Here is a 25,703-nt window from a genome sequence, read left to right as displayed (position 1 = left end):
TTATATGAGACACAGAGCAGAATGAGGTGAGGTGATTGTCAAACATTAACTACTTAAATTACTGAACTGAGAACCACATACCAATTATCTCAAGCATCTAGTTATCGATATACACACCCTCAAAAAATATGAATAAGGTATAAAGTGCACAGCTTCAGCACATCCAATATCAGATTATGTAATACCTGTACGATTGTTCCTTCGCTCAGCATTGATGGAGCCTTTACAAAAGTACAAGCTTCCCATTCCTTTTCATTCATTCATTCATTTTCTTCCGCTTATCCGTAATTCGGGTCGCGGGGGCAGCAGTCTAAGCAGGCCCCCGCCTTCGACTGCTGCCCAATCCTCACAGCACCGTCCCTTACGGTCCCTCCTGCAGGTGGTGAGCCCACGGGAAGGCGGCCCCACGTCACTCCGACGTCACGGACCTTGATATTTCCCTCGTAAGGGACCCTTCCCATTCCACAGGCACTAATTCACCACCATACCATCAGAGATGCAGCTTTTTGAACTGAGAGCTGATAACAAGCCAGATGGTCCTTCTCCTCTTTAATCTGTAGGACGTGGTGTACATGGTTTCCAAAAAAGAAATACATTTTTGATTTGTCTGACCACAGAACAGGTTTCCACTTCGCCTCAATACATTTTAAATGAGCTTTGGCCCAGAGAGGATGGTGGTGTTTCTGGATCATGTTCACGCATGCCTTCTTCTTGGCATGATAGAGATTTAACCTGCAGCTTTGGATGACATGGCAAACTGTGTTCACAGACACTGATTTCTGGAGGTGTTAATGAGTCCATGCAGTGATTTCCATTACAGAATCATGGCTGTTCTTAATGCAGTGGCCCCCAAGGGCCCGAAGATCACACACATCCAGTATACATTTTCCCTTGTCCCTTGTGCACAGAGATTTTTCCAGATTCTTTAATATTTTGATGATATTATGTTTTGTAAATAATAAGATATTTAACTGTTTTGCAGTTTGATGTTGAGGAACATTGTTCTGAAATTGTTCCACAGTTTGTAGTCGCAGACGTTTACAGATTGGTAAAGATAAACTAATGATGCATAAAATCTTACTGACCTGCTGTCAATCAATCTCAGCAGTTACTAAATGTTTCTCCAACTGTTTTATTTTAATAACATTTACTTTCTCCAGTCTTTTGTTCCTCCATCCCAACTTTTTTGACCTGATTAAATAATTATTAAAGTGGTACATTTACTCAGTTTCAACATTCGAGATGTTTTCTATGTTCTATTGTGAATAAAATATGCTTTCATGAGATTTGCAAATCATTTTGTTCATTATTCAGCGTTCCAATCGTATTTCAAAGAATTATTGTCTCATGGTGCCCTTTAGTCTTTCTTTTCTCCACCCGTTTGTATTACAGTGCAGTTCTCTGTAGATACGAGAGTTTGATGACCCTCCCACTGCCCCCACACTGCTGCTGTAAAGATAACAGCTGATGTCTCCAGGTTTATTGTTGCAGCAGAAATTTGTTTAGAGGTCGTAACTAAGGCAAAAGTATTTTGTGTGCCGCCTGCAATAATCACACAACGACTGCACTGTTTCCCAGCAGACTCTTTATTTCTGAGCTCTGAGGTTGATTACATGCACATCCCAAAGTTTTTTATTAATTTTATAATCACTGCTATTTGCAACTAAAAAAAGCTTTTTTTTAATTTATTAGACAATGACATTTTACACAAATAAACAATGGTATTGTCAATCTCACACACCCTTCTGCTTATTAGTAAGTAAGTAAATCCTTTATTTCTATGGCACCTTTCTAGAGAAAGCATCACTAAGTGCTTCACATCCAAAATAAAAGAGAAAAATTAAGAAATAAACACAAAAAAAGCAAACAATGTAAAAAAAGAAATCAAGTTTTAACAAGTAAGTTTTTAACAGCTTTTTAAAAGTGTCCACAGATCTGAGATTTAAGGGAAGAGCGTTTCACAACTTGGGAGCATCTACCTTAAACACACAATCACCTTTTGTCTTTAAATGAAATAAATAATAATAAATAAATGAAATTCTAAATTTGACTGAAAGTAAGTATAAAGTGATTAAATTTGTGTAACGTGAGATCTCCTTGATGACTTGGTAAAGAGCTTAACAGCAGCATATTTCACCACCTCTTATCATTTCGGGACACATAAAAAGAGAATTGCAATAATTAAAGTGGGAGGAAATAAAAGCACGTATAATTAACTCCAACTCCACTGTCAACACAAAGCACCTTTATTTTGTAATGTTTCTCAACTGATAAAATCAATTTTAAATTAAATATTGAACGTGTTGATTGAGATTGTCCCATATGAACACCTAAATTAAGAAGGGAAGGTTTAACAGAATGTCCTAAGGGGCCAAGACTTTCCATCACCTTAGTGAAAATTGCAGCAGAAGAGGAACTGCTTCTGTTTGTGCAGAATTGAACTGCAGATAACTGTTTGCTGTCCAGACCTTTATAGAGTTTTAACAATTTAAAAGAAAAGATAATTTAGTCATTTCATGTGGCTTGAAAGAAATATAAAGTTGAATATCATCTGCATCGCAGTGATGAGCAGATACCATGCAGAGTCTTTATCAATTCCCCAGGGGCAACAAATATAAAGCAAAGAAATCATATTAATAATAATAGTAACAGTAGTGATGATGGTGCAGCAATGTGTGTAAATAATCCAATAATACTCTCTCTACACATTTCACATCTATCTATCTATCTATCTATCTATCTACCTATCTATCTATCTATCTATCTATCTATCTATCTATCTATCTATCTATCTATCTATCTGTCTGTCTGTCTGTCTGTCTGTCTGTCTGTCTGTCTGTCTGTCTGTCTTTCTGTCTGTCTGTCTGCCAACCTCCAAAAACATGAGAAATTGACTTAAATTGTAAGAAATCATTAACAGAATCTTTAATGTATGAACAGATGCTGTAAATAAGGATGCTCTCAATTTTATTAAATTCACTTGTATTTCTGCAGCACTTAAAAAAATAAACCTCTTCCCAAAGCTGCACTAGAGATATATACAAATTCAGAAAATACATTTTAGGTGACAGTGACGAGAGGAAAAACTTCCTAAAACAATATGAGGAAGAAAACTCAGAAGGGTAATGGGCAGGGGCAGGGGCAGGGTAAGGGTTGCAGTAAGGGTAAGGATTGGGGCAGGGTTAGGGTAAGGAGCAGGGTAAAGGTCAGGGGAAGGGGAAGGGTCAGGATTGGGGCAGGGTTAGGGAAAAGGTTAGGGGCAGGGTAAGGGTTGCGGTAAGGGTTAGGATTGGGGCAGGGTTAGGGTAAGGAGCAGGGTAAGGGTCAGGGTTAGTGTTAGGGTAAGGATTAGGGTTAGGATAAGGGTTAGGGTTAGGGTAAGGGGCAGGGTTAGGGTAAGAGACAGGGTAAAGGTCAGGGGCAGGGTAAGAGTAAGGGTTAGGGGAAGGGTTAGGGTCAGGGTAAGGGTTAGGGTCAGGCTTAGGGTAAGGGTTAGGGTAAGGGTTAGGGTTAGGCTTAGAGTAAGGGTTAGGGTCAGGGTAAGGGTTATAGTCAGGGTCAGGGTAAGGGTAAGGGTCGTGGTTAGGCTTAGGGTAAGAGTTAGGGTCAGGGTTAGGGTAAGGGTTGGGGTCAGGGTCAGGGTTAGGGTAAGGGTTGGGGTCAGGGCCAGGGTAAGGGTTAGGGTTAGGGTCAGGGTAAGGGTTAGGGTTAGGCTTAGGGTAAGGGTTAGGGTTCAGGGTTAGGCTTAGGGTAAGGTTCGGGTCAGGGTTAGGCTTAAGGTAAGGGTTAGGGTCAGGGTTAGGCTTAGGGTAAGGGTTAGGTTCAGGGTTAGGGTCAGGGTTAGGCTTAGGGTAAGGTTAGGGTCAGGGTCAGGGTTAGGCTTAAGGTAAGGGTTAGGGTCAGGGTCAGTGTCAGGGTAAGGGTTAGGGTTAGGGTTAGGGTCAGGGTCAGGGTAAGGGTCAGGGTTAGGCTTAGGGTAAGGTTAGGGTCAGGGTCAGGGTTAGGCTTAAGGTAAGGGTTAGGGTTAGTCTTAGGGTTAGGCTTAGAGTAGGGGTTAGGGTCAGGGTAAGGGTCAGGGTTAGGCTTAGGGTAAGGATTAGGGTAAGGGTAAGGGTTAGGGTAAGGGTTGGGGTCAGGGAAAGGGTTAGGGTCAGGGGAAAGGCTAGGGTCAGCGTTAGGGTCAGGGTTAGACTTAGGGTAAGGGTTAGGGTCAGGGTTAGGGTCAGGGTTAGGGTTTGGCTTGGGGTAAGGTTAGGGTCAGGGTTAGGGTTATCTGGTCTCATCTGGACAGCAGATTTTGACATTATACCTCATTCCCCTGTTTAACTATGTACTATAGTGTAAAATAGTGTGATGTCATCATGAAGTTAATTTTGTTTAAGTTATCATCTGTTCATTGATGGAGATGTAAAGGTTCTGAAAATGTTTCAAATGTAGTAGAAATGCGTAAAGAAATGAATAAAGGAAAGACATGTTTAATTATGTTTATTTTAAAAAAGTATAAAGGTAAATGTATTTGGTTGAAAGAGCATCTATCAATGTTCAAATACACACAGTATTCGAGTAAAACACTTCATAGAATATATATATATATAGTATACAGTAGAGGTAAAAGGTAAAATAGTAGTTGTTAAACTTGTGATTGTTGCACTGCAAATGTAAACCACTAGATGGCAGAAGATCTAAGCTAACCTTCTTCTAAAGAGTTGTGAAGGCTTCTCAATGATCTCAATTGTGCTTAATTTTTTTCTAATTACCTGAACAACTGTCAGGGATTCCCCTGCCACGCCTCCCGCAGCCGCCGTCAGGGGTTACCCTGCCACGCCCCCTCGGTAGCGGTCACGCTGCCTCGTTATCCCGTGCCTGCCTTGACGACCGACAGCTGTGGCTCATCTAGGTTTAGACTATATAAACTCATGTTCTCGAGTCACAGGCTGTCGGTTCTTAAATTGTCATGCTGGTCTTCTCACGTTCCCGCGCCTGCCTGCCTGCCTGCCTGCCTGCCTGCCTGCCTGCCTGCCTGCCTGCCTGCCTGCCTGCCTGCCTGCCTGCCTGCCTGCCTGCCTGCCTGCCTGCCTGCCTGCCTGCCTGCCTGCCTGCCTGCCCCCCCGACTCTGTTTTCTATGGGCGGATTACTCTTTGCTGTTGCAGCTTTGCTTTCGTTTTCGGATTACTCGGATATTCTTTGGTTGTTTTCTCGCCACGGCAACTGTGAGTGTTTCTTTGTTGAACTGACTGAATAAATCTGTCCATCAGCCTGACAACAACAACAAACTGCATCACAGCAATACCGTAAATACCTCAAAACGGATATAAAGAGGTAAAGAATTATTTACATCACAAAATGATTTAATTAATTAGCATGTTTGAAATGCAGGTGAGAAAACTGTAGAAAAAAAAGGATGACTGCTTTTGGCACACAAGCGTTTAAAGGGGTTTTGATTCCTATATTTATGAGTTTGATCTATTCTCATATGTTTGTGTGTTTCTGGGTAAAAATTACAGATGCAAACTTTTTTTTTTTGGAATTTTTGGGGATTTATTTTTTTTTTTTTTACTGCAGTTTGTGAACATGTATTTTACTTTGGTGTAGGTTAGTGTTTGTAAGCACCAGTCTACAGGAAGTGATTTCACTTTCTTACCCCAGACTTTCTGCAGTGTGTTGAGTTGAAGTCTACACAAGTGTTTGTTTTTTTTATACACAAGAGCTTGAATCTTTGCCTCAATGCAGAATTCAACACATCAACACGCCCGAATGAAATAAAGATCAAACAACAACAAAAAAGACAAACTAGTAAAGCATTCTTTTAAAAGGGATCTTCAGTTAATAAGTACAGTACATGTAAAACCCCTACCAGTTAATTAGATGCTAATTCACCTTTATCTGGAGTAGTAGTTTAACACAAAAGAGAAATCACATCTAGTAGCTTTAAAACCCTGTAAATGATGATATCGCCTCTTCTGCAGAATAAATCATGAATGAATTCATCCTTTTCCCATTGGGCCTCAGAGCCGCACTAACAGTCTGAAGAATAGCTTTTTTTTTTTTTGTCTGTTACGGCACGGAACAGCTGATCATATAATGTTAACAAACGCACTACTGCATTGTTGCTTCCTGTGTGTTTTGCACTGTTTTATCCACTATTCATCCATAACTTAATCCCTACACTACTGTATATTCCACCAGATTTATTCTGTATTTACTGCAGCATACAAAATCATCCATGTACATATTTATATCACCTTATTTGAGCATGTTATCTTCTGACATGATTTATCCTCTGCACAATCTTTGCACAGTTATACTTTATGAAGTATTATTTATATATATATATATATATAGTATATTTTATGTCTTATTTCTTCTGAACCTTCTGTACATCACTCAGCCTCTTCCCTGTGCATATCCCCATACCCTCATTTAACATACTGCTATTTATCGTAAAGCCACTTATGATGCTAACTGCATTTCACTGGCTCTGTACATGTACCCTGCACAATGACAATCTAATCTAGTCTGATCTAAAGATAAAGTTTCCATGCGAAATGTTAATTGTGAATTAGAATAAAGTGAAGTAAAAGGCACATCTGTTGAATTGAAGCATTTCCCCGCATGTTGTACTCTGTATGAATGTGTGTGACAAATAAAATCAGAATTAAAATTTGAATTATAAATGTATCTGAATAGAGAGTAAGTGTTGCTTAACTCTTTAATACTCATTAAAACTAGAAAGTAACCAAAAAAAGGACAAAAACAAAGTACATTTTACTCAAATACATGACACCAAACATGCCCAACATGCCATCTGTCTTAATTTCTGTGTGAATGATTCCATTATCTTTAGTAATGTTCTTATCACAGGGTCACATGTTTACACTTTTGATTTTCCAGTCCAACACACAGCAGCTTTACTCCTGAATTCTTCACTTTATTAGGACTCAGGTCCAGCACGTTGAGAACCAAGAACAGAACTCTACAGCTTTCTTCTGTCAATTTACACCTGTTCAACCTAGAAGAGAAGTAATGATGCATAAAACCACTTCCATGTCTTCCTCCTTTTCTCCACTCTTTATTTACTTTCAGCCAGTGGTACTGAACTGAGCTGAAGTTTCCAAAGTAGTGATTTATTATAACTTTAATGTTCCTGTGATCATTTTTATCACAAGACTCTTCACTTATTCACCTCAGTTTCTGTGTAAAGACTTGAATGTGACTCTCAGCACACTGATCTATTAATAGAATGATATTAATGACTCAAAAACTGATTGATTTCTATTACAATCATCATGAACCCAAAACCTTCTTTTCAACAATAAAAAAAAAAAAAAAGTCGCACAAATACTGCGATGGTTGTTGTCTCGAGGTAGAGGTTAAATCTCTATCATGAAAAGAAGGTACGCGTGAATATGAGGCAGAAATGCCGCAATCCTCTCTGGGCCAAAACTCCTTTATAAACTGTTCTGTGGTCATACAAATCAAAATTAAAATTTCTTTTTAAAAACCATGGACACCATGTCCTGCATACTAAAAGGAGAGGGACCACCAGGCTTGTTACTAGAGGTCAGTTCAAAAAGCTGCATGCTGATGGGATGGTGGTGCATTAGTGGCTGTGGAATGGACAGCAATATTTAGGCTCCATTAATGCTGAACGTTATATACAAATGTGCTACATATAAATTACAGCACAGTGAAATTCGTTCTTCGCATATCCCAGCTTGTTTAGAAGCTGGGGTCAGAGCGCAGGGTCAGCAATGATATGGTGCCCCTGGAGCACAGAGTGTTAAGGGCCTTGCTTAAGCGCTCCTGAGTGGCAGCTTGGCAATACCGGGTCATTAAAACAGAGATTCGTCTTGCATGCTTTGTGAAACACCAAAAGGTCTTGCATGGATTTTTTTAACTGCCCAAAAGTGGTGGATTGGCAATGCTGGGGCTTAAACCTCTGACCAACCAAAAATACAGTACTGAGCCAGTGATGCCCATTAGTGTAGCATTCCACAGTGTTTTACTGCTGCACAATGAAAGAGCATTATTGAGATCAGACACTGATGTTGGTGAGGGGGGCTGGGGTAAATTCAGTATTCCAGTTCACCCCAAAGGTGTTCTGTGGGGTCCAGTAGCTCAAGGCTTTGTGCAGTTTCTTCCTCTTCAACCTTAATACACCATGGTTTAATGAAGTTTACACTGTCATGCTGGAACAGTATTTGGAAATTTTTATTCCAGTGAAGGAAATGTACAAAATTATAGTGTGGAGAAGTTTCCTTTCGGGAACTCGAGCTGCGTCGAAATGCTCTGGGAACACCTCGTGGTGTTCACACTCTGAATCACGTGTGAAATCCAGCCAATAGGCACGTCGTGACATCATCGGCGAGCAACGTCTCGTAAACCAGGAAGCTACAAAATGGGTGAGTGATAGTAGCAACATTAGCTTCTGTTAGTTCAGGTAGGCGCTTTGTGTGTGAATCTGTTCAAGCAGTGGCAAGAAGCAAGCAAAACTTTCGAAGGAGTCGGCTAACCCGAGGGTGGTCCACTCCTCGAACAAACTGGCAGTGGTGCAGCAGCTCTGACAATCAGAGCGCCCCATTTCGGGGTGGTCAGTTTACACCTGATTACATGGTGCCCGTACCTTCTCGACACCATCAGGAGGCCAGACTGTTAGCTCTGCCACAAGACCCTCCACCGGGTGACTCCTTCCGTCCCCACTTACATATTGATGCTACTGCAGTGCTTCTATTTTTAGTTAATTTTGATAGTGTTGAATAAAAATCTAGGGTTATGTTTGTTGTCTTCTTTAGAATAGAAAAATGCCATAAAATTTTAAATGATTTCATATTTTTCCTTAAAATATTCTCAGTTAAAAGATTTTTATATGTTTTATGGTCGATTTTCAATACAATGTGTTTGAGTTAACATTTTGCATCGCGTTCCAACTTTTCTGCGAACGCGGTTGAGCGTTCTAATTTCTAAGTGGCCTGTTTAAAAGTGCGCATATGATAATTATATCACAGGGCCAGTTTTTCCTCTCTAATAAATGTTCTTTTAATCGGAGCTACATCATCTAGACTGTAGCGGAATGTTGATTCCATTATTTGGATGCACAGATATCATATTCCCACCCATCTAAATACACACTTCTTTGCACCTCAGGGAATCTTTAAAGTGATGTATGTACCATTGCCAGCCATTGTGGAGGATGTGAATTTTCACCATGAGACATTAAACATTGTTTGTTTTTTTTGGTTTTTTTGGTTACAAACAAAGCAAAAGAAATAGTAACAAATTAGTGTATGATAAGAATATAAAATATATAAGTGATTGTGTGATTTTTGAGTCGAGGTGATTTGTGTCTACCATGAGATTTAAAAACATCTTTAACAAAACCTGTATGCACAATTGATACATTTGTGATAACACGCACACACACACACGCGCGCACACACACACACACACACACACACACACACACACACACACACACATACTTTTGCTTTGAAAAAAAAATGCAGTTAAACAGTTGAAGAAACGCCCTAATACACATCCAGCAGCACCACTTTGTTAAAAGAGGAGTTCAGAAGAGAATACAGTGAGTATCTCTGAGTAGTTTACAGATGAATTAAACTTTAACTTTATGATGTTACAATAGTTTTCCTTTATGTAATTTAAACTATATGTTCAGGCTTCATGTTTTTAAGGTGAGGTAAGAAAGTTTTACTGACAAAAAAGTCTGCTGCAAACCAAATAGCTGTAACCAAATAAATGTTTTTAATTAGATTTTTTACTTTTATTTGCAATACATATTTAACTATATCTTCAAAGATCTTAAATTATTGATGTGCTAAAAAAAAAAAAAAACACCCTGAAACTGAAAACAATGGGGTTTTTTTTAACAAATTTGAGGACTTTCTGATTATTTTCTATTAAAAGTCACAGAATTTCTGAATTGATGTATTTGGAGACAATACTGTATATAATGTTTACACTTACAGAAGGTTGTGATGGATTTAGATGAGCAAACCAACTCACAATAGCATATTATAGCTAAACTGAATGCTGAATATAAATCCAGTTGCTTTTGGATTACAATCAGTGAGAAAAAAACGTTTTTTACAGAAATTACCAGTAGATGAAATTAGAAAATGTAACCATGGATAATATTCCCTCAGTTATAGATTATTGCCACTATTAAAGTTGGTTGTTGTTTTATGCTAATGAGTTTTCTTACGTGATCAATCAAGAGTAGCTTGTGTGAATATTTTAAAGTTGTCCTTATGTCTATAATTATAAAGTTTGTGTGGATGATCATCTATGAAAATCTTTTTTCTTTTTTTTTGACCACACATCAGACTGGCATTTAATGATGAGTTTTTTTTTACATTGCATGAAACAGGTCTCAGCACGATGTCCACATTCCTTCAGGAGAGTAAAGACACGAGTTTAATCCTGTAACTTCAGAGACGGATCAGTCCGCAAAATATCTGTATCTGTTTTCATTATTGCATTTGTGTGTTTTTTTTGTTTTCTTTTTTTTTGTCTATTTATTTGTTCTTTTGAAAGTTTATCTGCTAACAGATCATGAAATGATTTAAATGGGCATGTAGGTGAAGGGAACAGAGGTGATGAGGAGGTGATGGGTAGGTATGGTTTTAAGGAGAGGAATGTAGAAGGGCAGATGGTGGTAGATTTTGCTAAAAGGATGGAAATGGCAGTGGTGAACACGTATTTTAAGAAGGAGGATCACAGGGTGACGTATAAGAGTGGAGGAAGGTGCACACAGGTGGACTATGTTCTATGTAGGAGATGCAACCCGAAGTAGATTGGAGACTGTAAGGTGTTGGCGGGGGACCGTGTAGCTAGACAGCATTGGATGGTGGTCTGTAGGATGGTTTTGGAGGTGAAGAAGAAGAGGAGGAGAGTGAGGACTGAAAGAAGAATAAGATGGTGGAAACTGAAGGATGAAGACTGTAGTGTGAGGTTCAGGGAAGAGGTCAGAGAAAGAGAGGGCAGAAGGAGAAAGAAGTTGGAGAAACAGAATTGGGATCGACAGAGTGATGAGAAAAGTAGGCAGGAGTACAAGGAGACACGGCAGCAGGTAAAGAGGAATGTGGCGAAAGCCAAGGAAAAGGCATATGAGGAGCTGTAGGAGAAGTTGGACACTAAGGAAGGAGAAAAGGATTTGTAGCGATTGTCCAGGCAGAGGAACCGAGCTGGGAAGGATGTGCTGCAAGTTAGAGCAATAAAGGATGGAGAGGGAAATGTGTTGACTAGTGAGGAGAGTGTGTTAAGAAGATGGAGGGAGTATTTTGAGCAGCTGATGAATAAGGAAAATCAGAGAGAGAGAAGGTTGGATGATGTGGAGATGTGAAGCAGGATGTAGATAGGATTAGTAAGGAGGAAGTGAGAGCAGTGATTAAGAGGATGAAGAATGGAAAGTCGGTTGGACCAGATGACATACCGGTAGAAGCATGGAGATGTTTAGGAGAGATGCAGTGGAGTTTTTAACCAGATTGTGTAACAAGTTTTTGGAAGGTGAGAGGATGCCTGAGGAATGAAGAAGGAGTGTGCTGGTACTGATCTTTAAGAATAAGGGAGATGTGCAGACCTGCAGTAACTACAGGGGAATAAAGTTGATCAGTCACACCATGAAGTTATGGGAAAGAGTAGTGGAAGCCAGGCTGAGAGAAGAGGTGACCATCTGTGAGCAACAGTATGGTTTCATGTCGAGGAAGAGCACCACAGACGCATTATTTGCTTTGAGGATGTTGATGGAGAAGTATAGAGAAGGTCAGAAGGAGTTGCATTGTGTGTTTGTGGATTTAGAGAAAGCGTACGACAGGGTGCCGAGAGAGGAGTTGTGGTATTCTATGAGGAAGTCTGGTGTGTCAGAGAAGTATGTGAGGGTGGTGCAGGACATGTATGAGGACAGTGTGACAGCAGTAAAGTGTGCAGTAGGAACGACAGACTGGTTCAAGGTGGAAATGGAACTGCATCACGGATCGGCTCTGAGCCCTTTCCTGTTTGCAGTGGTGATGGACAGGTTGAAGGACGAGGTCAGACAGTAGTCTCTGTGGACTATGATGTTTGCAGATTGTGATTTGTGGTGAGAGTAGGGAGCAGGTGGAGAAGAGCCTGGAGAGATGGAGGTACACGCTGGAGAGAAGGGGAATGAAAGTCAGTAGGAGTAAGACAGAGTACCACGTGCTGTAGATGTCCTGCAGGTCAGGGAGCTCGGTGTGAATGGTATGTTCCGCTGACCACACCACCCTCTGGAGAGCTCGCCTGTCCTGCATGGTCTGTTCCAGAACCAGGAAGTGATGCTACCCATCAGGATGCTTTCAATGGTGCAGGTGTAGAAAGCCTTTAGCACCTGAGAGGGTAGTTTAAAGCCCCTTAGGGAACTCAGATGGTACTTACGCTGCCAGGCTTCTTCACCAGGGTGTTGATGTTACAGGACCAAGACAGGTCCTGTGTGATGAGATTCAGATGTGTTTGCAGCTGTGTGTGAGGGGGGTGTGTGTGAGGGGTGTGTGTGTGAAGGTTGTGTGTAAGGGGTCTGTGTGGGCGTTTTGTGTGTGTGTGTGTGTAAAATGTGTTTGTAAGCTGTGTCCATGATAGAGGGGAGAGAGAGACTCCGATGATCTTCTCAGTGGTCCTCACTATCCTCTGTAGGGTCTTGCGATCTGAGACGGTGCAGTTCCCAAACCAGGCAGTGATGCAGCTGCTCAGGATGCTCTCGATGGTCCCTCTGTAGAATGTGGTCAGGAGGGGGGAGGGAAATGGGCTTTACTCAACTTTCTCAGGAAGTAGATGTGCTGCTGGGCTTTCTTGGTGATGGAGCTGGAGTTGCTCCTCACCTGAGAACCAGGTTGCAGCCTCCCTAAACATGTCCCAGTCAGTGCGCAGTCGTGAAGAGCAGAGGCTCCTGCTGGCCAGATTTTCACCTGTTTCAAAACCGCTTTTAGAGCGTCTGAGGAGGATGTTTGTGTGAACAAGATCCAGCATGTTCGCTCAGCACAAAACGCTTTTAGCCCATCTAGCCTTTTAAAACATAAGTGTCTGCACTTCTACTGAGTGAAGGATGCACTTCTGCCATCTCTGTTTTGTTCAGGTGAGTGTTATTTTGATACGCCACGACCTGAACACTGCTACAGACCAAGGGCTCGTTCAGCAGAACCTTTACAATGGTTACAATGTTTATATCTTATTGTTTTAAATAATTACATTTGTGTATTGTGTAGACTCTGTCAGTGCCTGCGTGTGCGTGCGTGTGTGTGTGTTCATGTGACTAACTTCTGCTAAACAATGTAAAAAATTTCCTTTTTAATATTCACTAGATCCTTATTGTGAAACAGGAACAAAAAGCAGCTCAAAGAAAACAGTGAGTATCCACAGTTTAAACCGATAAATCCGCTGTTTATGATGATAATAATAATATAATTTATAATAGGAAAAGTTTGCATTATGTGATTATTTGTAATAATTCATTTAAACTCATTTCCTCTGCATGTTTACAGGTAATGGGCGGAACATTCACCAAACTGAGATCTGCTGAGAAGCAATGCATTCAAACAGACAAATGGTGAGATGAGCATTTTAATATAAAAGCTAGTGATTGTTGCTAAATGATTAATGTTAACAAAATCTTTTTGAGAATAGCCAAGAAAACATGTAGTAAAGCTCGTACACGGCAGTGTTTTCTTTACTAATCACTGGGAAAACATTCTGTATTGTTGTGAAATTCTGGAAATAAATGAATATTATATCCTCTTATTCCTTCTTAACAATAACTTAAGCTGCAGCTGTTTTAGTAATCATGCTGTAAAAGGAGACGTTTAAAAAAAGATATATATTTTGATGTCTTTCCACATTATGAAAATAGAGAAGTTCACTTACATGCTCTGTACAAGGTTTTAATGGGTTTAAATGAGGTTATAAGACATGAGCTGACATGATAGTGATGACTTTGTGTTATGACCGGGGCTCGATCTAGAGATATGCCACGGGCGTGACCAAGGATTCTCATGCACAGAAGGAACAAAAGCGAAATTTGCGATAGAATGTGTTGACAAAAACGGAGAGAACACCAATACACGCATATTTCATAAGCCGACCGCGATCCCAGAAATGGAAAGCGACTTGAATCCGATACCCCAAGAGGTGAAACACACAAAAAAAAAAAAAACCCTCAGGCAAAGTAACAACACACAAAGAAGACAAAATAACACAAAGCAAAAGCAGGATAGAAGGGCAAGAGGAACTAACAACAAAACAACAGGACAGATTGTGGAGCAAAGCCTAGCAAGAACTATGGAAGATGGCAGCAGGGGAAAAACAAAAAGCGAGCGAAAGGTAATGGGAAAATTACCGCATAAATAGTCTGTAAGGCGGGAAACTAAAGGAAGCACTTGCTGACATCCAGCGGATACCCGAAAAATCCCTGCCAACTTTGTCTAAGTTAGGTTGAGATCAGACAAACCCACCTTTGTTTTTTTTTTTATAAACGGTGAAGGATTTTGGTGACGGATTTTCCTTTTTTTTCATAAAATATACAAGTTGTAAACTACTGTCAAATCATATAAAAGAATCCATTGAGCTAGAATATGAAGAAAACAAAAACACAAATACAAGGCTGTGCCATAATGGAGTTTCTGGTGTCCAGTGGTGTCCAAGCACATCTCCAATTAGACAGCTAACACCGATCTGATTGTTTATCACCAAATATAACACTAGTAGTAGAAGCTTCTGCTGGATATTGGTCCATGAATACTTTTTAACAATGATTAATAATGGTTAAGTGATTCGGTGTTGGATTTCCTGGTGTCATGATTTTAAACACAAGCTTTGATTTTAGTTTGATTCAGGCTAAGAGATCAGACTTACCCGAGTACAGTGAAACTGCTGGTGAAAGCAACCAGCCAATCGGCCATCCACATGACATTCTAGGGGAATTCTGTGAACATGAGATCAGGTAAGGAGGACATCGGATTGTAACTTTAATAAATTAGACAGAGGAAACTGTTATCATATATGTGTCATAATACGTGTTACATTTGATTTCCACACACTGAAAATAATTCCTAGTTTGCTATTCTAAACATAATATAAAGAACACATTCAAAACCCGATTGTTGTAATCTTTACACAAGTATTGCATTATTCCATTGTTGCAAAACTTTCAGGAGCTTTTATTTTTAATTTCCCTATTCAGCTGAAACCACAGTTTCTTCCCAATAAAAAAAAAAATACACTAACAGATCTGAAAATATACATAGATTTTTCTTTTCTTTATCTGTTTTTGTCGTAAAAAAATAAAATGTATGTATGTATGTATGTATGTGTGTATATATATATATATATATATATGTGTATTGTGTGATACTCTGAGCAACCCAGCCATTAGTGTTGCACAAGTCAGGTCACTCTTAGTGTCGGTCTCAAACCCAGATAAATGTGGAGGGTTTTGTTATGAAGGTCATCCAGCGTAAAACATGTGCCAAATCAACTATACCAGGAGTGGCCAACCCGCAGCTCTGGAGGCGCATGCGGCTCTTTGCCTGGTTTCATGCGGCTCTTATGTTCATATCGAAGTTTGTGTTTGTGTTTTTTTTTAATGTGCGTGTTCACTTCACTTAAGTTTAATAACGTATTTTTAAAACTTAAATGCTATCGCCCCTACTGGGAAACTTTGAGGTATTTTCATCTCACGCACATGCGCATTTGACAAAAATACCGTAATGAACTCAAACGAAGCGAACACGCACATTAAAGAAAAACACAAACACACACTTCCATATGTTCAAAAATTGTTTACTTAAATTTTTAGAGAGTTTATATTTATTATGTTGAACATAATGGCAAGTCATTCTGCCTTATGTCAGGCGTCATTAGCGCATTTCAAATCTTCAGCCCACTTCAGCTCACTCCATGCTAACATCAACCAGGAATTTCCAAAAGGGATTGAACTTCACAAGCACAAGTTGGTCACTTTGAAAAGTCAGGCAGAAAAGCAGATACAGTTTTCCCAATAAATTAGCTTTAAATTTGGCTTGGAACATTACACGGGCTAATAAAGCCATACAATGAAGGGGAGTTTGATAAATAATGCCTCAGTGACGTTGTTGAAATCTTGTCTTCTGAAAACAACAAACTAAAACGCATTGTATCAGATGTCCAACTGTCCCTCCACACTGTTGAACACAGAATATCTGACAGTAACACGGCTATTGAATCACAGTTGCACTCTGACCTGGAATGCCAGAAGTCTCACTAAGCAACATGCACAGTAAAAGAAAAACGCTATTGTAAATTATTATATTTTTGATTGTGGACTTGGTTGAACTGAGAGTGTGTGTGTGTGTGTGTGTGTGTGTGTGTGTGTGTGTGTGTGTGTGTGTGTGTGTGTGTGTGTGTGTGTGTGTGTGTATTTAGGAAGGGATGAGTGATGTTCATGTGCGCCAATGTGTATGATGTGGCTCTTTGTGGTAACACAGTAAAAAATGTGGCTCTTGGTCTCTGACTGGTTGGCCCCCCCTGAACTATGCGGATCAGGAATCAGAATTTCATAGCGGATCGGTCGAGGCCCGGGTTACCAACAACCACCACAGGTGTCATTAACAATAGGGTACCAGTGTAAATTGTGCTACTGTTGGCTGAAGGTGAAGAAGGAGAGGAGGAAGACGTCAACAGAGACAGCAGGGAAAGGAGAAGTGGAGGAGAGTGGAGGTTCAGGTTGGTACTTTAAATGTTGGTACTATGACTGGTAAAGGGAGAGAGGTAGCTGATATGATGGAGAGGAGAAAGGTAGATGTGTTGTGTGTTCAGGAGACCAAGTGGAAAGGGAGTAAGAGCAGGAACATTGGAGGTGTTTAAACTGTTCTATCATGGTGTGGATGGAAAGAGAAATGGTGTAGGGGTGATTCTGAAGGAAGAGTACAGTAAGAGTGTAGTGGAGGTGAAGAGAGTTTCTGATAGGGTGATGAACGTGAAGCTGGAAATTAAGGGCGTGATGATAAATGTCATCAGTGTTTATGCTCCACAAGTGGGTTGTGAGATGGAGGAGAGGGAAAGATTCTGGAGTGAGTTAGATGAAGTGGTGGAGAGTGAGGACTCAAAGAAGAATAAGATGATAGAAACTGAAGGAGGAAGAGTGTAGTGTGAGGTTTAGGGAAGAGGTCCGACAGGAGCTTGGTGGTGAAGAGGTGCTGGATGATTGGGGAACTACTACAGAAGTAATAAGGTAGACAGCTAGAAATGTACTTGGTGTAACATCTGGAAATAGAAAGGAAGACAAAGAGACATGGTGGTGGAATGAGGAAGTGCAGGATAGCATAAAGGAAAAGAGGTTGGCAAAACAGAATTGGGATCGACAGAGTGATGAGAAAAGTAGGCAGGAGTACAAGGATGGGATGTGGCAAAAGCCAAAGAAAAGGCCAGGCAGAGGGACCGAGCTAGGAAGGATGTGCTGCAAGTTAGAGCAATAAAGGCAGCTAATGAATGAGGAAAGAAGCATGTAGAAGCATTGAGATGTTTAGGAGAGATGCAGTGGAGTTTTTAACCAGATTGTTTAATAAGATTTTGGAAGGTGAGAAGATGCCTGAAGAATGGAGTGTGCTGGTACCGATCTTTAAGAATAAGGGAGATGTACAGACCTGCAGTAAATTTTTACTGAAAGCGTAGAGAAAGCATACGACAGGGTGGAGAGAGGAGTTGTGGAATTGTATGAGGAATTCTGGTGTGTCAGAGAAGTATGTGAGGGTGGTGCAGGACATGTATGAGGACAGTGTGAAAGCAGTGAAGTGTGCAGTAGGAACGATAGACTGGTTCAAGGTGGAGGTGGCACTGCATCAGAGATCGGCTCTGAGCCCTTTCCTGTTTGTGATGGACAGGTTAATGGAAGAGGTCAGACAGGAGTCTCCCTCGACTATGATGTTTGCAGATAATATTGATATTTGTGGTGAGAGTAGGGAGCAGGTTGAGAAGAGCCTGGAGAGGTGGAGGTACATGCTCGAGAGAAGGGGAATGAAAGCCAGTAAGAGTAAGACAGAGTACATGTGTATGAATGAAAGGGAGGGCAGTGAAGGGGTGCGGGTGCAGGGAGAAGAGGTGGAGAAGGTGGAGGAGTTCAGGTACCTGGGGTCAACGGTGCAAATTAATGGAGAGTGTGTTAGAGAAGCAAAGAAAAGAGTGCAGGCAGGATGGAGTGGGTGGAGAAGAGTGATAGCAGGAGTGATTTGTAATGGAAGGGTATCTGCAAAAGTAAAAGGGAAATTTATAGGACTGTAGAGAGACCTGCTGGAGCTGGAGGTAGCAGAGCTGAAGATGTTGAGATTTTCATTGGTAGTGACGAGGATGGACAGGATTAAAAGGAGCATTAGAGGGACATTTTGGAGACAAGGTGAGGGAGGTGTGATTGAGATGGTTTGGACATGTGCAGAGGAGGGACATGGGGTATATCAGTCGGAGAATGCTGAGGATGGAGACACCAGAAAGGAGGAAAAGAGGAAGACCAAGGAGGAGGTTTATGGATGTGGTAAAAGAAAACATGCAGGTGGTTGGTGTGAAAGAGGCAGATGTAGAGGACAGGGGGGTATGGAGACGGATGATCCTCTGTGAAGACCCGTAATGGGAGCAGCCGAAAGAAGAAGAAAAAGAAGATGAAGAAGATGTGATACTTTGAGAAATAGGATAATCATATGTTCAAAATGGTTTGTGGTTTGGGTTTATCTGTGCCAAGTTGAACTAAAACTAGTCAGTGAGACTAGTTTACCAGGTTGCACACGATGCACTTTATGTGGCGAGGACACTTACTAGTCCTTACCTCCATGTTTTCGGTTTTGTAGCTTTATGTTGTGAAATGTAGCAGCACCAGGTCTCTGGAGGAACGTTGTCTTATTTTGCTGTGTACTGTGTCAGATATATATGGTTGAAATGACAATACAAGCTTCTTGAATATTAGGCAGGTGGTCATAATTTTATGCATGATTGGTGTCTAAAGAGAAAAGCAGTGGGCCTAAAACAAATCCTTGTGGAACACCAAACTTTACCTCAGAGCGTGGAGAACTCACCATTTACATCAACAAACTCGGTAATGTGGCGAGGTACTTACGCTCTGACTGAGGCAGATTTTTAAAGAAATTATGTAATGGTTTTTAACAGCTTCAGACTATGGAATTATGATTATATTTTCTATATTTAATACAAGTGTTAGCTAAGTTCATGTGCATTCGAATAGTCTCCAGAACTCTTTCACGTTTCACTGGGGAAAGCAAACCTGTGGGCGAGGATGCTGAAGATTTGTCACCCACTCCCCCTGCTGAGAGTCAGGGGATTGTAACACTACCTAAGACTGCTCTTATTCTCACTAACCCTCACTAACTATTGTATCTTAGTGGGATTTCTTTAGATTGTATATTTACTTTTTTTTGTTTTTTTGTTTTGTAGTTCTGCCAAGCATCTCCTCCACTTGCTGCTTTTAACAGGAAAAAATTAACTCTTTTGAAAAAGAAATGCAGCTGACAGAAAGTGGAGGAAGAATAAAATGAAAATGTATTTAAGAAAATGTAAGACTTGATAGATCATAAAAAATGGACTTTGACCTGATGTATAAGCAAAGCAAAAGTACTCATGCATGACATATAAAAGTCCCCGTTTGGGCTAGCCAAGACAAAACCAAACCTCATGCACAGAACCTATGAGACTTGTGCATTCATTAAAAAAAGCATGGTATAAAAATGCATAAGACTCATCCAAGCTGTTATATGTGCTAAAGTTTGATTCAGGCCAAGGGACCAGACTCACCTGGACCCAGCTGTGTCTCTATGAGAAGTGTCCAGTCAATGAATCGGTCAATTCAGTTAAGAGAAGGGGCCTCTTCTGTTGAAAATGGGTAAGAATCCATGAGTGCATGTTTATCAGTAAGGGTGAGGGAAAATCCCTATATATAAGTAATGCAAAAATACATCTAATTAGGCAATTTGAGATTTCTGTAAAGTTTGAGTATTAAGTATGTTTTATTTGTAATTGGACAGAAAAATGTGTACTTTAAATTATTGTGGATAAATGTGCTTCTGAAATCTATTGGGTAACTGTTTGTTATTCTTGCCCACAGCATTATCACTTATACAAGCTTTGTTATAGTCCATTTCAGGCTAAGAAATCGGACTTATCTGGACCCAGCTGCATCTCTGTGAAAAGTGACTGGTCCATGGATCAGCCAATTCACTTCAGAAAAAAAGAAATCAGGTAATATAAAATTCTAAAGATGAAAAGTCTGATAGGGAAACTTCAAAATAGAAGCAAAATCTGCGAGGAATTTAGATACATACAGTGGATATTGTTTGTCTAGACATTTCCTTACTGCTGTTAATGAACAGCATATATATATATATATATATATATATATATATATATATATATATATATATATATATATATATATATATATATATATATATATATATATATATATATATATATATATATATATATATATATATATATATATATATATATATATATATAGCATCAGCTAAGTCAACTAAAATATATATTTTTGTTTAGACAGAAATATGGTTTTATTTTGAAGCTCAGCAAGGAAGTGTATAGGAAAAGGACATGTAGACAGATGTGAATGTGACATAATGTGAACACATGGGCCATTGACAAGACAGAGTGTCGACTTAAGGGGCCCTCTCAGCTTGGCTTAAGTAATAGAATGCATCCGAAAAAAGAGGTAAACACATGATAGAACAAAGAAAACATGGAGCATAGAATGGAGAAACATGGAACTACCGGCCGGCAATAACAAAACTAACTAACCAACGGGTTGTTTGTTTTGTTATTGCCGGTCGGTAGTTCCATGTTTCTCCACATGGGTTATGTGATGGCCCAGTCCCAACCCACATTCAGTAAACCCTAACACAAGCAAGAAAATTAGCCCACGAGAAAAATAATATAAATCAAGCAAGAAGTAATCAGAGCCTTTTACAGGAAGAAGCAAAAAAAAAAAAAGGTCTAGACACAAGTATAGAAGAACAAACTCAGAAACTAGACATACACAGAGAACAAAACTAAACAGGGGACTCAAGCAAACAACTCCAGATTTAACAAAAATCTAAAAAGAAATCAGGTAAAAAGCAACAAACTGTTAAGATACAGTCACAAAATTGTGACAATTTATACATAGTAACGAGGTACAGTTGAATTAGGCGATTAAAAACAGCAATTAGGACTAATTAGGGACTTGTGAGCCAACATGTGGGGGAACACAGGAACCAAACGGGTTGGGGAAAAAAGACCAGAAATCCCACCTGTTCCTAACAATGGGCCAACATGCTCTGTGATATGATGTTGTGTTTATCACTCCTCCAATGCCTGCTTCACAGCAAGAAGTTCGCTCTTACTTACATAATTTCACTCTGCTAGTGACAACTTCTCTTTTAGAAGAAGGTAACTTTGTATTGTTTGTGCCTTTTAATGAATCACTGGGACAACAGAGAAACTCCACCTTTTTCTGAGGTTTTTACATTTACAAACAAAAGGTTTCATCCACCATGTATGTTGCCTAGCCTGCCTACTCTGCTAAAGGGTGTAGCTCCTCCTGCCTGCTCAGCTGAGACCTTTAGACCCTCAAAATCTGCCTTGAACTTCACTCGCACTCTCAAGGTCTTCAAGTTCTTGTTCAGGTTATAATTTTCATGCTTGAAAAATATAGTGCTTGGCCTCCAAACATGCTACTTGCAGCCTTTTTAAATCAAATATAATTTTTAATAGAATAATTAATTAAATTAAACACATGTAGTTCCCCGACTTGTGAGATGTGTTCCTGATGATCTCTTCTTCTTCTTTTTCTTCTTCTTCTTCTTCTTCTTCTTCTTCTTTCGGCTGCTCCGATTAGGGGTCGCCACAGTGGATCATCCGTCTCCATACCCCCCTGTCCTCTACATCTGCCTCTTTCACACCAACTACCTGCATGTCTTCCCTCACCACATCCATAAACCTCCTCTTTGGCCTTCCTCTTTTAAAGTACCAACCTGAACCTCCACTCTCCTCCACTTCTCCTTTCCCTGCTGTCTCTGTAGACGTCTTCCTCCTCTCCTTCTCCTCCTTCAGCCAACAGTAGACCAATTTCCACCAGTACCCTGTCGGCTAACGCAACCTGTGGTGGTCGTTGTTAACCTGGGCCTCGACCGATCCGGTTTGAAATTCTTATTTGTGATCCGCATGTTCGATTTGGCACATGTTTTTATGCTGGATGCCCTTCCTAACGCAACCCTCCACATTTATCTGTGCTTGGGACCGGCACTAAGAGCGCACTGGCTTGTGTACCCGTAATGGCTGGGTTCTTCCCAATGATCTCATCCTAACTTAAAAATATAGTAAATTGAGACATGGCCTAGCCTACCCAGGAGTCTTAAAGAATGGCAGTCAGTATGGTGAAGTAAACTGTAATGTGTTAAACGTTTAACAAATGACTACATAATTTAGTAAAACAGAGCAATTTACACTACCATAATGTATAAACTTTACAGTATATATGTGGTGTGTAAACAAGCGCCAGTTCACAAGTGGAGGGCGAAGCCAGACACGCTTTGTTACGGTATCTGGAGACGGTGATAAATAGGAAAGATAGAAAAGCTAAAAATTGGGTTTTGAAACACTAAAAACCGAGCTTATAACACAGAGACAACTAAACACTGTCGACCTTTGGCAAGGGTAAGGCATCTCACAAGGTGGGATATGTGTACATCCTGGCAATGTTTCAACATATCCTACCACAGATACGCTGCTACATTTGCCTGCTGCGCAAAAACTAAAATATTTTTCATTTTTATCATCATGAAAAATCAAACTATTGTCAGAATTACAGGACTACCTGTATTTCTTCTAAATACATTTTAAACACTCAGAGTTCAACTACAGAGACAATTTATCTTAGTTGAAATAAGTGGAATTCATTCTGATTTAGAAAGAAATTCTTATACATGTCAAGTCAAGTTTATTTGTATTGCGCTTTTCACAACAGACATTGTCTCAAAGCAGCTTTAGAGAAAACAACAGTGAAGGTGAGGGTGTGTGTTTATCCCTGATGAGCAGCCGTGGCGACTGTGGCAAGGAAAAACTTTAAACACTCGGCATCTACTTCTCCATGATCATCCATAGGTCCATAATCTTCACGAGGTGGGACGTGACTGGAGCTGGCCAAACCTCAGGATGCCTCGGGATGGGGAGAGAAAGAGAAGCAGTGGAGAGGAATTAGCGTAGCTGCTGTTCATGATATTAACAGCACAAGTTGATAATGTGCATGTGATCAGATGTTCTGGAGCACAAGGTTATGATGTGATGTGTGTGATGTGTGTTATGTGTAGGCTTTGCTAAAAAGATATGTTTTTAATCTACACTTAAACTGGGAGAGTGTATCTGAACCCCGAACACTGTCAGGAAGACTATTCCAGAGTTTAGGAGCTAAATGTGAAAATGCTCTACCGCCTTTAGTGGACTTTGCTATTCTAGGAACTACTAGAAGCCCAGAGTTTTGAGATCTCAGGGAGCGTGACGGATTGTAGCGTGTTAAGAGACTGGATAGATACATGGGAGCCAAACCATTTAGTGCTTTATAAGTGAGTAGCAGTAGTTTGTAGTCTATTCGAAACTTAATAGGAAGCCAATGTAGGGACGATAAGATTGGGGTTATATGATCGTATTTTCTTGACCTAGTAAGAACTCTTGCTGCGGCATTCTGAACTAACTGAAGCTTGTTTATTAATGATGCAGGACATCCACCTAGTAATGCATTACAGTAGTCTATTCTAGAGGTCATAAACGCATGGACGAGCTTCTCTGCATCAGATATAGATAACATATTTCTTAGCTTGGAAATATTTCTAAGGTGAAAGAAGGCTGTTTTTGTAACTTGATTGATGTGATTTTTAAAAGATAAGTTGCTGTCTAAAATAACTCCCAGGTCCTTTACCGTTGAACTAGTAGTTACAGAACAACCGTCTAAATGCAGGCTGAGATGCTGGAGCTTCTGTGTACTATTTTTTGGGCCGATGAGTAAAATCTCCGTTTTATCAGAATTTAATAGCAGAAAGTTATGGGTCATCCAATCTCTTATTTCTTCAACACACTCAGTTATGCGAGCTAATTGAGCTGTATCGCCTGGTTTGGATGAAATATATAGCTGGGTATCATCAGCATAACAATGGAAGCTAATTCCATGCCTTCTAATAATATTTCCTAACGGAAGCATGTATATTGTGAAAAGCAGGGGTCCTAGAACTGACCCTTGTGGCACGCCATAATTTACTAGCATTATCCTGGATAGCTCTCCATTTAAATCTACGAAATGGTAACGATTGGACAGGTAGGATTTAAACCAGCTTAATGCCTGTCCCTGAATGCCGATGTAATTCTGTAAGCGATCGAGGAGAAGATCATGATCTATAGTGTCGAACGCAGCACTAAGATCTAGTAAAACTAATAGGGAGATGTAGCCTTGGTCTGAAGCTAAAAACAGGTCATTAGTGATTTTAACTAGAGCAGTTTCTGTGCTATGATGGGGCCTAAAACCTGACTGAAACTCTTCAAAGATATTGTTCTCCTGCAAGTGGTTACATAACTGGGCAGCGACAATCTTTTCTAAAAATCTTAGACATAAATGGGAGATTTGAAATTGGTCTGTAATTCGATAGCGTGCTTGGATCCAGATTAGGTTTTTTAATGAGGGGCTTAATAACTGCTAACTTGAGGGATTTAGGGACGTGACCTAACGATAGTGAGGAGTTAATAATATTTAAAAGAGGCTCACCAGCTGTATATAACACTTCCTTCAGTAGTTTAGTGGGAATTGGATCTAACTGACATGTTGTTGATTTAGCTTTCATAATAGCATCATACAGCTCTTCCTGTCCTATACATGTAAAACAGTGTAGTTGTGGGGTTGTAAGTACGATTGTGTCGGGAGATGCTGTCAGAGGTTGAACTGCCACAATTGTTTTTCTAATGTTATCTATTTTTTCAGTGAAGAAATTCATAAAGTCCTCACTACTAAACTGTGATGGAACACATTTTTCAGATCCCTGATTTGTTGTTAATTTAGCTACGATACATGTATATTATGGTGCACTGAGATTCTTTATTGCACTTTTCTCTTGAGCTTGAGACAGTTAAAATAATACAAATATCAACATGGTCAAGTGTATATTTTAATTAAATTAACATTTTATACATATTAAAGTTTAAGTAAACTCATCGCTATCTGTGACACTGCCTATCACTTTCATTATCTTATTATTCTTCTTGTTTTTCTTTCTATTTTAAATTTCTTTCTTGTGTTCTTTTTCTATTTTCCATTCTCTTGTTTACCCATTTTCTCTCTCTTTGTTACTTTTTCCTTTCTTTTGTCCTCCCACCTTACATTTCTTTTCTTCTTTTAACTTTTCTGTCTATGACTATGTTCATGCCTTATTGCCTTCTCTTTCTCCTATCTTCATTCTTCTTCTTCTTCATTTTGTCTTTTATCACTATAAGTTATATAATATATATATATATATATATATATATATATATATATATATATATGATAAATTGGTAATTATTTAGTGCAAGGAGGCACAGATATACATCAATTATTCATTCATTCATTCATTTTCTCCCGCTTATCCGTAATTCGGGTCGCGGGGGCAGCAGTCTAAGCAGACCCCCGCCT

The 25,703-nt window shown here is 39.8% G+C and overlaps 1 protein-coding gene across 1 annotated transcript in view; it reads left to right on the top strand.

The window, feature by feature from the left end:
* The first annotated feature begins 9,536 nt into the window (after positions 1-9,536).
* The window catches only part of LOC310738020 (protein NLRC3-like), a 29,332-nt gene continuing 13,165 nt past the window's right edge, over positions 9,537-25,703 (top strand). The window contains exons 1-6 of the mRNA XM_083562819.1: positions 9,537-9,581; positions 13,330-13,373; positions 13,510-13,574; positions 14,847-14,963; positions 19,764-19,880; positions 20,132-20,236. Of these exons, the coding sequence (XP_083418945.1) occupies positions 13,513-13,574; positions 14,847-14,963; positions 19,764-19,880; positions 20,132-20,236 (401 nt within the window). The 5' untranslated portion in view covers positions 9,537-9,581; positions 13,330-13,373; positions 13,510-13,512. The remainder of the gene's footprint in view (positions 9,582-13,329; positions 13,374-13,509; positions 13,575-14,846; positions 14,964-19,763; positions 19,881-20,131; positions 20,237-25,703) is intronic.

Source organism: Silurus aristotelis, assembly GCF_946808225.1.
Source record: "Silurus aristotelis genome assembly, chromosome: 2".
Classification (NCBI taxonomy): domain Eukaryota; kingdom Metazoa; phylum Chordata; class Actinopteri; order Siluriformes; family Siluridae; genus Silurus; species Silurus aristotelis.
This window is presented reverse-complemented; position numbering and strand designations above follow the sequence as displayed.